The sequence below is a fragment of the Dromiciops gliroides genome, chromosome 4 (genome assembly GCF_019393635.1).
Source record: "Dromiciops gliroides isolate mDroGli1 chromosome 4, mDroGli1.pri, whole genome shotgun sequence".
NCBI lineage: Eukaryota > Metazoa > Chordata > Mammalia > Microbiotheria > Microbiotheriidae > Dromiciops > Dromiciops gliroides.
The window spans coordinates 451222670-451234706 of record NC_057864.1 but is presented as its reverse complement, the minus strand read 5'-3'; the positions used below and the strand labels follow the sequence as shown (position 1 = coordinate 451234706).

Sequence of the window (12037 nt, the reverse complement as noted above, 5' to 3'; positions counted from 1 at the left end):
TTTTTAATTCTTGGGGGGGTGGGGGTGGGCGTGGGGTAATGAGGGTTAAGTGACTTGCCCAGGGTCACACAGCTAGTAAATGTCAAGTGTCTGAGGCTGCATTTGATCTCAGGTCCTCCTGAATCTGGGGCTTTATCCACTGCGCCACCTAGCTGCCCCCTTTAATGATTAATCCTTAATGTATTCTGTCTCTTAATGCTACAAAAGGTATGGAAAAAAATTTTTAGAATTTATTTTTAGAAAGATGCCAAGGGGGCAGCTAGGTAGCACAGTGGATAAAGCAGCAGCCCTAGATTCAGGAGGACCTAACTTCAAATCTGGCCTTAGACATTTCACACTCATTGCCCTCATTGCCCCGCCCCCCCCTCAAAAAAAGAAAACAGGATTGTATTTGTCCTTTTATCTATTCTCACCACCACTACATTAGTATTAAGCCTTATTACCACATACTTGGTACTCTAAATAGATAGCCACCTTACTGATAGAAAGATACCAATAATTACTAACCTGTAATGTCTCCTCTCCCCACCTTTACAAGATCTTCATGTATTATCTCTACAGGAAGAGGATGTCCTCAGTGAAGGTATTAATAGGGAAGAAGTAGGCTTCCAAAATGGATATTTAACAACGGACTACATCTTTACAATTTTGCAATTGCCCCACGAAATAACAAGTGGGAAAACTGGGATCCAGAAGGATGAAGTAACATAAAGTCATAAATCTGGTTCTTGGCAGATACAGGGACTGAAAGAAATGCTGGCTTCTCTACTCCTAGACTTGTATTCTTTTGTTTTGTTTTGTTTTGACTTGTATTCTTTTCATTAAACCAAACCATTTTCCAGTTGTCAAAGGATCTTATAAGATTCAGAGATGGAAGGGCCCTTAGACAACCTCCCAGTCCATCCTAATCATTTCAATGACTCTGAAGCCAAAGTACCAAGATATCACATTATTTTCCCAAGGTCACCCAGGCAGTTAAGGGGAAGCTCTGTGACTTGAAACATCTTTTTCAAATATAGTTTTCTTTCCACTACAACCTACACCATGCCCTGTCTCTTTCTTTTCTTTCTTTCTTTTTTTTTTTTTGTGGGGCAATGAGGGTTAAGTGACTTGCCCAGGGTCACATTGCTAGTGTCAAGTATCTGAGGTCAGATTTGAATTCAGATCCTGAATTCAGGGCTGGTGCTAAAGCACCACCTAGCTGCCCACCTTGTCTCTTTTAACTAAGTTTTTAACTTCTGGAGGATGAAATCTGCAGTGTAGTGAGGACACTGGATCTGAAGTCTGGGTTTAAACTTTGCCTCTGGTCCTTACCAAGACAACACCTATACATACACAAGTGATCTCATTCCATCTTATCTTCTCTAGCAGATTGTCCCCAATATCATCCCCCTTTTCACTTATCTTTGAGCTCTGTCTCCTGGCTGTTTCTCTACTTGCCTACAAACGTGTTCATGTCTCCTGCGTCCTCAAAAAACTCTAAAATGGTTTATCCATCCCCTTTATCATCCTATGTCTCTCCTTGTGGCTAACCTCTTTGAGAAGGCCATCTGCTGGCAATATCTCTACTTTCTTTCCTCATTCTCTCTTCTTAACACTCCACAATCTGGTTTCAGATGCATCTTTTTTTTTTTTTTTTTTTTTGGTGAGGCAATGAGGGTTAAGTGCCTGAGGCCACATTTGAACTCAGGTCCTCCTGACTCCAGAGCTGGTGCTCTATCCACTGCGCCACCTAGCTGCCCCCATAAACATCTTAAACTCAAAATCTCATCATTTTCTTGTCATCCTAACTTCCCTATCGATGTTGAGGGCACCATTATCCTCCTAATTATTCAGGATGGCATCATCATTGACTTCTTACTCTCTCATTAAGTCTGCCTTTCTACCGATTCTACCTTTGCAATATCTTTCCCCCACTCGACACTGTTACTGCCCTGGTACAGGCCTCCATGTCTGCAATAGGCAGCTATTTCACCTTCCTGCCTGTTTCTCCTGTGCCATAGTCAGGTAGCACAGTGATGCTTCTTAAACACAGTCCTTTTTTTTTTTTCTGTGAGGCAATTGGGGTTAAGTGACTTGCCCAGAGTCACACAGCTAGTGTCAAGTGTCTGAGTCCACATTCGAACTCAGGTACTCCTGACTCCAGGGCTGGTGCTCTATCTACTGTGCCACCTAGCTGCCCCTTAAACACAGTCCTGACCATGACACTGCCCTATTTAATAAACTCCAGTGGCTCTCCAATGCATCCAGGACCAAATAGAAACTTCCATGTTCATAAGTTGGCTCCTTCATACCTTTCTGGCCTTCTCCCACCCTATACCACCCCAGTCTGAATCCAGTGACACTGGCTTCCTTGCTATTCTTTGAACAAGACGCCCATCTCCAGACTCCTCGGATTTTCACTGGCTGCCCCCTCCTCCCCCCAAGTCTGGAATGCTCTGCCTCCTGTCTTCCTTCAAATCTTAACTAAAATCCTACCTCCTGTAAGAAGTCTTTCTCTGTCCTCCTTAATGTTAGTTTATTGCCACTGAAATGATCTCCTTTTTCCTGCCTAGATCTTATTCCTACATAGTAATTTGCATGTTGTCTCTCCCATTAGCTTGCGATCTCCCTGAAGACAAGGACTATTTTTGGCCTTTCTTTGAGTACCCAGCATTTAGCAAAGTGATAATAACTAGCATTTATATCATGCCTACTGTGTGCTGGGCACCGTGCTAAATACTTTACAAATATCATCTCATTTAATCCTCACAACCATCCTAAGAGGGAGGTGTTATAATTATCCCAATTTTACAGTTAAGAAAATTAGATTAAGTGACTTGCCCAAGGTCACACAGATTTGAATGTAGGTCTTCCTGACTCCAGGTCTGCTGCTTGCCCCACCTAGTTGCCAGTGCCTGGAACAGAATAGGCCCTTAATAAATGCTTGTTGACTTGACATGGTCTCCTGCACCTAAGTCATTTTACTTCTGTGAACCTGTTCTGCCTGTGAAATGGGTGTAATGAATGGTGTGCCTACTTTACAGGGTTATTATGAGGTTCAAAATCAATATAAAAATATGTAAAATGGTTTGTAAGCCTTAAATTCTGTATCAATGCCAGCTATCATACCTTGGTATCAGTGGGACATGGAACAGGGGGGAGTTAGTGGTTACAGAGACAGTTTGGTCCCCTCCATCTGAGACCCCACTTAACTGCCCTTAGCGGGTCTGCACAGAAGGACACTCTGTCCTTTTCGGCTCAGTTCCACAATCACAGACACCGTGAGACACAATCACATTTTTATTTTGGGAAGGCAGGCCCCCGATCAGTCGTTGCCTCCTCCCACAAATCTAGAATAAATGTGTCCTCTCTTCTCCGCGGTTTCAGGAGACACCCCGGATGTCTTTCTTACTCCCCCCTAGGCAGGCAGGGCTGATATCCAGTTGGGGGTTAGCTCTCCACTGGGCAGGGGTCCGAGCTTGGATGGCCAGCGCGTGGACGGGCCCTGCGAGTTCTTCGGCCAGGGCGGCATGGACCAATCGGTGGCGCTGCAGGGAGCTCAGCCCTTCGAAGCGGGAGCTCACCACGGCCACTCGAAAATGGGTCTCACTGCCGGGGGGCACGGCGTGGCCACCGCTCTCATTGCGAAGCTCCAGCACCTCCGGGCTCAGGGCCTGCTCCAGCTTCGCTCTTATCGTTGCTTCCACAGGGCCCTCCATTCCGGCCCTCTTTGCGCTGCCACTGGACAGATGGACGCAGCCGGACATGCGCCGGGAGACCAGAAATCGGACTTGCAGCCCACTCAGCATCAGCTACGGGGAGGACAGGGGAAGGGGACAGGCAGGGAGGGAGGAAAGGACAAATGAGGCTTACCGACCCCCCCATACAAAACCTGATCTCACCCCTGCCCCATCCCCCAACCTAGGCACCCAAGCCCCCTCCTTCTGGCAGCCCACCCAAATTGTGCCGAGGTGGGAGTGAGGAGATCCCACCCCATCCTTCTGTGACGTCTAGGGAGGAGGCTACAAATAGCTCGGGGTAGGCGGGTGGGGAGGGGGCTCCTAGAACGCTGTGAACACCGGAGGCAGGGGGTGGTGGTCATGAAAAGGGCGGGGGGAGGGGGTAGTGGTAGGGAAGGTGGGGATAGGACAGAGGTGGGTGGAGAGAAAGAGTAGGTGGGGTGGGGGGCGCCTGAGGCCGGCAGGAGTTGCTTGCAATACAGAGGGAAGATTGTTGCTGCATATTGAAACACTGAATGAATGAATGATGCATTAATTAAGCGCTTACTACGTGCACACCACTGAGCTAGGCGCTGGGCAAAGGAGCCGAACGTTGTTTTCTGATATTTTCTACATTCTAATGGCAGCGGGGTTGGGAAACAACACATAGGGAAGGGTTGGGGTGCACGTACTTCTGGGGTGACGTCTGAGCCCACGCCCGGCCAGGAGCCCTCTTTGTACCTGTCCCTAGAGGTCAGCGGCTTCCGCCACTCCTGGCTTCGTTACGCCCGCTCCGTTCCTACTTTCGAGGAGGACGCACTGGAAATTGGAGTCTCGGCTTCGCGAGACATGCCGGGAAATGGAGTCCTTATCCCCTCATTGGAGAGCAGGCGAGGGCGTTGATACAAAATTCGCGACATGCGCGTGGTCAGCTTCCCGAATATTCATGGGAGTTGTAGTTCCTCAAAATTCCTGTTGGGCCTGCACTATGCTAGGCAGGTCAACCCAGCTGGCTCAGCATCACACACAGTGATGCACACACATACATATATACACATGTATGTATATATGTTCGCATGTAAATATATATGCATATGTATGTTGGCATGTTTCAGTGTATCTGGTTCAAATGAAAGAGTCAATGATCTAGTAGTTCTCCTAAACTGCACTTAGTAGTGTTCAGTCCTCTTTATCCTGAACAAGGGAAAAAACCAGATTTGAGCTCCCTAATTAGGGAACTGAAGTACAGCATAGGAAAGTTAGGAATTAGAGAACTAAGGAACTTAGGTTCAAGCTCACCAACTTCTCGACTATCTTGACTTTTTAAAGGTACTTCTAACCCCATAATATTCTAGGTCATAACGAGAAATCCTTTGAATATTTTGAGAAAAAGCAAGTAAGAACAAAGCACAACATCGCTCACATTCTTCTAAGAAGTAGACTAAATATAATTATCATATGATTATGGTTAGAAGGGCCTAAAACAGCTAATCCCCATTTTTGACATATCAGAGAACTGAGGCTTTGAAAAGTGAAATGATTTATCTAAACTCCCTCAACTGGTTTAGTGTTTAGAGCCAGGATAAGAATTCAGGTCTGATTCCCAGGTCAAGGCTCAAGATACCATGCTATCTTATCTCTAAAGTGTAAACTCCTTTTACTTCTCCCTAAAATGAGCACAAGGCAAAAAATACTTAATAGTTTTAGCTTCCTTATGTTGTGCTTTTTGTAAATTGCTACTTTTGCACCCTCTAAAGCAAGTAATTTAATTCTTAGTATATCCATTTTGTAGATAGTTCAGAGTTCAGGAAAAAGACTCAGAGGTTTAATAACTTGTTCCTGGTCACACAGTTAGAAGATGTATGGCTTGGGAACCTGTCTGCCTTCTGACTTCTAGGTTTCTACCATACCAAGCCTATTGTGAAGGAAAAATAATCCTCTTAATAATTCTTGGGAAGTCAGCAGTGGTGTGACAAAGGGTCTTTTACTTCCTTCTTGAGAAGAGGCACCCTAGTGTGCAACTAGTGGGTGCCAAGACAGGGGGCTCACAGGCCCTGTTTTACACCCTAGTCCCTAACGCAAATGGACCCTCCCCTTTTTCATCATTGGTCCAATTACTCAAAAGGGTTACAATCTACACACAAAAACTAGCTAATCGGAATGCAGCATACCCATCCCTCTTCTTTATAAGGGCATAACTCAGGAGTGGACCTTATTCTTCCTATATATGGACACAACTCCAGAGCAGACCTTATTGAGAACAGGGCTCCTTGAACCATGTGATTTTGTTAGCCTGAGGGGGAGGAGGGGATCTGAGACCTTTGTCCTACAAACAGGTCAGGAGGAGTATGATTGACTGTTATATCTTCATTGAGAGGAGACAACTACCCATTTTCTCACACCTATGTCAACCCTGAGATGCATTCACCTGACTCCTTGCATATGTGTTGTTTCCTTCATTAAAATGTAAACGTTTCTCTGTATTCTCTTTTGTGTTAATAAAGACAACAAAGTAATCTTTACTAACTAATTAGAATTAATTTGTGATCAGGAGATCACAAACTCTTTTTAGGTTATAGTTTGAATCGAAAGTGATATAGTTCTGCCACTCTTCTGATCTCTCCGTTTTCCATCACGGCTGTCAATATCAAAAGAAGATGAGGAATCTTAGATTTTACTTTGGGCACCACGGTGGTGTATGGAGCAAACTGCCTCAGTTTACCCAAATAACTCGAGGAGATCACCAAGTCAAGCAGAGACAGATTTATTACATTTCCATAGGAATAGGCAAGTTCAATACCTGAACCGCGCCAGCTAATACACGCCTTGACCTTATATAGGAATGTTGGTCAGAGGAGAAGTCCCCACACACACTAGGTCGAGCTCACAATCTAACATCCAATCCTGTCTCACCCAGGGTGCGTGTTCAGCTTGTGATCAATGTATGGAGACATGCATACGTGTTCCAGGAACAAGGGGGGAAAGGGGAGGGGGAACAAGGTCAAACCAAAGGAAGAGGAAACAGGGGAGTGACAGTCAGATGTTTCAGATCTCACAGTTCCCACTGACTCCCCTCTCCAGGCCCCTGTCTCTAAAGATATTCAACCTGAATAACAGGAAGAGTCACTCAGGTGCTTTAGCATTGTTTTGTAGTTGTGTTAATTCTAGAAGGATGACAGGGTTAAAATTTATCTTCGGCTATGTTGGGAAGTCAAAGAAATAGAATAAAGAATAAAAGAATAACACATTGTTGGGAACCTAGGGTCAAGGGGATTCTGCTCTGAGAAAAAGAGACATGTCACTTAACATCTGGTCTCAACTCAATTGCTGCATCCTGTGCCAAGCCCCGTCTTTTCTTCTTGAGTCCCGAGTATTGAATTGGTGGGCAAACTCCCTGACCCACTGACTGGGGTTCTGACACATGATGGATTGCAGACAAAACTAATATGTAGCTGACAAGTGTGGAGACTGAGCAGAAGTAAAAATACGGTTAATTGGCAATAAAACTTAAAGGAGACAGTGAGAATTTGACAAGCAATAAACTTCTAAACGAACTATACTGGGGCAGGGCTGGGTACCTTCCAGACCCCATCCTCAGAGTTTAATCTGACTCAAATCCATAATCATATCATACAGTGGGGTGCGAGCTGGAGAACGGTTTCATATTTGAATCTAGCCAGACTGCTAGTAAATAATACTAACAGTTGAAAACTCGAATTTACATAGTGCTTCAAAGTTTACAAAATACCCCCCACTCTTTTTTTTTTTTTACAACAGGTCTGTGAAATACCCCCAAATGGTAGGATATGTTGGAATAGAGGACATCCTATATAATAATTGGGATATGTAAAGGTTTTGACTGTTGGGGGGGGTGGGGAAGAGGTATGTGTGTGTGTGTGTGGGGGGGTCCTTAGGTATTCCTCTGTAAAGAATTACAACTCTGGAACACAGTCCAATGAGAATAAAATGGTCTTTTATTTGGGCACTAGAGAAAGTGACGGAAAGTTGAAGGCTTTTCCTCAAGGGGAGGAGATGATTTAGAGACATCTTTCTCTGAGAATAGAAGAAAGGCAAACACTTTTAAGGAGGATGGATGGGGAGACCACCTGATAATGGAAAATTCCTTTTGGGGATGGGGTGGGAAAAGCTCGAATGAGGGGTAGAGGTCCTGACTTCTAGAGTTATCTCTGTCCCTGGGTGTTGCCCCGGGTAGCATCACCTAATGGACTTATCTCCCTTTACTTCTTAGGTGTCCGCCCTTTAGTTTTGCTTCTCAAAGGAGAAACTTCTTTGTTATGGGAATGCAATGAGATCCACAAAACTCTAAAGATCCCTACCACCCAAGGAATTATTGAACTCTCCCAGGGGAGGGGTAGCTCTGCCTCCTACCTCTGGAATGGTTGTTGCCTGGTACAACACTGGTACACTAATATGCAAGATATGGCATATCTTACTGATGCACCATTATTCCAAAACCCCCTCCCTGTGGTTACATTTCCCTCCCAGTTCTTTGTAATGCTCTTCCCTCCCTTTTGTTTTGTAAAGATACAAAAGAGCAGTCTTCTCCCACTCCAGTGGGACAGCCACGGAGGTGATCTGTTCCCAGGCCATATTTCTTTCTCCTAATAAATCTCTTTATTTTACAAGATTTGCAATGAGTCTCCAGTTCTTTGGGTGAGCTAGCCCCGCCCCATCCAGGTCACAAGTCTCCCCCAAAACATTCTTCTGATTTATCCTAATGTCCTAATTTACCCTAGTATCCAAATTTAACCCCATGTCATAACCATGATGATCTCTTCAAAGTCACCTTTGTACATATTAGCCTCAATTTCGACAATTTTTCTTATTCATTAATATAACACTCTGAAGTTTGCAAAACATTTTCTATACATTATTTCATTTGCTCACAACAATTCTGTGAGGTAAATGCTATTATTGTCACCATTTTACAGATGAGGATATGAAGTTCAGAGGGGCTAAGTAACTTGCTGGGGGTCACTCAGTTAGCAAGTGCAGGAAGCAATATTTGAACTTGAATCAATCAAATGCAGGTTTTCCTGACTCTAAACCCCCAAATCAGTCACTATACCAGAATCTTCCCAATATTCCAAGTTCTGTATTTACACAGTGAGAACTGCAAAATTTACCGAGAACTGATTCTCCACCCAGTCTCTTCTTTCCCAGGCAAATGAATTGCCTGGGGCTGACTGTCTTAGTCATTTCCAGACTCTTGATGGATTTATGGTCCTTCCCCTAAGCAATTTGTCCCCTCCCAAAGTTCCCCACCTTATTCCCAGGACTTTATGTTATTCTGTAAAAAGGGTCCACCTACATTAAGTAGTTTCTATTCAGAGTTAGCAATGCCTATACTTAATTTAGGAGCAATTCTATTATTTCTTTAGTGGAAGGTTCATTTACATTAATTAGCTATAAGTCACTCTGGAGCAATCTTTTGGTTCCCGTTTTGTTCTGTTACCCCATTAAAAACCCTGTCCTCTGTTCCCATCTTTGGGTATTTCTAGCTTCCGAGCTTTTCGATACCACGAGCTATAGTTCCTTTGCCCCAATTAAAGACCTTATTTTCTCCTATATTGATTGTTTCCTTAATTTCCAGGTTAACAACAGTCGGCATTCAATCTTTGGTATCAGAATTTCCACCAGGAAACTAAGAACATAGCTTATATCTAGGTCTCAATAGAATTTTCAAGGTCCTTGCTAGCTACTGCCTAAATAAGCCAGCACAGGATGCAGACAGAAAAGTAAAGTATAGTTTATCCACTCAAGAGTGTGACACATACTATCAGTACGTGATGGACATGTGTATCTCACAACTCCAAAGATGTATGTGTGTGTATATACACATGTTTTGTTGTTCAGTCTTCATGGCCCCATTTGGGAGTTTTCTTGGCAAAGAAAGATGGTGGAGTGGTTTGCCATTTTCTCTACCTCATTTTACAGATGAGGAAACTGAGGCAAACAGGGTTAAGTGACTTGTCCAGGGTTACACAGCTAGTGTCTGAGACCAGATTTGAACTCGGGTCTTTTTGACTCCAGGCTTGCCTCTCCATTCACTGTGTCACTTAGCTGCCCTTACACACACACACACACACACACACACACACACACACACACACACACACACACTTTCTCTTGTCCTGAGCTATGTGACTTACCTATTTACCTATCAAGAACTTTTCCTCTTCCTCTGTCCACATGGAGTGCTCTGTCCAAAGGAATATAATTTTTGATTGTACTTTACAAGGGGCTAGACCCACCAAAATTATTTTATCTTTTTTATTTTCAGAAAGCTTGGGCAATTAATTATTTGTCTCATGTAGTTTACATTTATGACTTCTTGTTTTTGTTTTTTAGTGAGGCAATTGGGGTTAAGTGACTTGCCCAGGGTCACACAGCTAGTAAGTGTTAAGTGTCTGAGGCCGGATTTGAACTCAGGTCCTCCTGACTCCAGGGCCGGTGCTCTATCCACTGCGCCATCTAGCTGCCCCCCCCCCCTCATTTATGACTTCTTGAAATATAGTTCTGAAAAAACAGGCTTTGAAAAAGCCCATTGTGATTCAGATGAAGCTACTTGACTAGGCCTTTAAATCCAATTCTCTGGTTTTCGTAGATTAGCCAATAATAGCTCCCAGTCCAAGCCCTCTTTCTTATTATTTGGGTTTTGATGTTTCAGAGTGAGTGTAAATAGCAATTGTTTTCCGTTCAGACCTGAAGCTCTAAGGGTCTTCCCCTCCCAGATTGATTCTTTTGTGATGGTAAACTAGGTCATCTTTTGTCTTGAGGCCAAGATCTACTCCATCCAGGGCCTTCACCTGTCGTCTTGACTACCACCAGACTCAGGTGACTCTGGAGGAGAGAGGCTGATGACTTTGTACAACTCTGCCTCACTTAAATCCAATCCACCTGAAAGTCAAGCTATCACTCTCGTGATGACATTCGTCTTCTTCAAGGAAGGAGGAACAATGACCTAACTATTGTAGCAGAAGAGAAGATAAGTTTATTATTGGGTAGATCCAGCAGGATACCTTGACAGAAAGAAAAGGTGCTTTTTAGGTTGTGAAAATTGTTACAAAGCAAAGAAAGAATGTATCCGATATGTCATGGGGGGTATTGATTGTGGTGGGGGTACTTAGGTATTTGTTATAGGCCCAGAGCACCCCAGAAGTTCTCTGGGGCACATCAAAGAACCTTCTTGAAAAACTAAACCAGAGGACAGATCAGATTGAGCTAGCTCCGGGACCCCCACCCTTCATTGCAGTCTCCTCCACCCCTGGGGAGATAAGATTAGGTGTGGCTGCTTCCTTTGTGTCCTTAGGAGAGAGATGACTTGAGAGATCTGCAGCCACCCTTCACCCAACTCCTCCAGCCACCACCAGCAGGGGATGATCCTTCCTCACTAAGGGAACTTTCCACAGATGATCACCCTCATCAGTCCTCTATAAAAGTATGTACCTGTCTCCTGCTCGAGGAGATTGGTATCTCAGAGCCATGCTCTGTGCCATGCCTTTCTCCCTATGAGAAGTCCAAGGATTTCTTTCATGGTTTCGCTTCCCTTCCCTTTCTCTGTCACTAAATAGATACCTATCTTATTTTAATTGCTTTTGTGTGCAAGAGGGTGTAATTCTTTAAAGAGGAATTCCTAAGGACCCCAAACCCCTACCCTATTTCCCCCACAACAATATTCTTCTTTAAAGAATTACACCCTCTTGTACACAAATTCAATTAGAAAGTAAATAAGACTGTGTGACCCTGGGCAAGTCACTTAACCCCAATTGCCTCACACACACACACACACAAAATTATTACTTAAAAAAAATTAAAAAAAAAAAGTAAAGGAGATGATTCTGAGATACCTATCTCCCCAAACAGGAGAAAGGCAAAAGCTTTCTTTAGATGGTAGATCACTATCTGACAATGGAAAGTTCCTTTTGGGGGTGGGGGAAGACTTGAGTAAGGGGTGGTGGTCCTGACTCCAGGAGTTATCTCTGCCCCCACACACCAGTCAGGAAACAGCTATGCCTAATAGGCTTATCTTACTTACTTGTTAGGTGTGTCCCTCATAGCTTAGCTTCTCAAGGACAGTTACCCCACACCCAAGTCTTTTAGTTTAGTTGACCAGTTTAAATTTCAATAGTCCCAAATTCTTGGATATGTCCCAACCCCACATCATGATAGCATAGCCATTTACACTAGACAAAAGAAAACAGTGTCTTTTTTATCAGTCAGTTAGTTAATTAGCATTTGTGCACAGTGGTGTCCCTGACCCATTTAGTGTTTTCTTGGCAAAGATACTGGATTATTTTGCCATTTCCTTCTCC

The 12037-nt window shown here is 43.9% G+C and overlaps 1 protein-coding gene across 2 annotated transcripts; it reads right to left on the bottom strand.

Moving 5' to 3' along the window:
- Window positions 1-3264: 3264 nt before the first annotated feature.
- On the bottom strand, window positions 3265-4590 carry BOLA1 (bolA family member 1). Of its 2 annotated transcripts, none has more exons than XM_044004556.1 (2): window positions 4443-4590; window positions 3265-3794 (listed from the first exon to the last, which is right to left on the bottom strand). In XM_044004556.1, the coding sequence occupies exon 2, from the start codon at window positions 3789-3791 to the stop codon at window positions 3366-3368; it is 426 nt and encodes a 141-aa protein (XP_043860491.1). In that variant the 5' UTR covers window positions 3792-3794; window positions 4443-4590; the 3' UTR covers window positions 3265-3365. The 2 variants fall into 2 exon arrangements, with proteins under 2 accessions (XP_043860491.1, XP_043860492.1); XM_044004557.1 differs by having other exon boundaries at window positions 4394-4548.
- Window positions 4591-12037: the final 7447 nt, after the last annotated feature.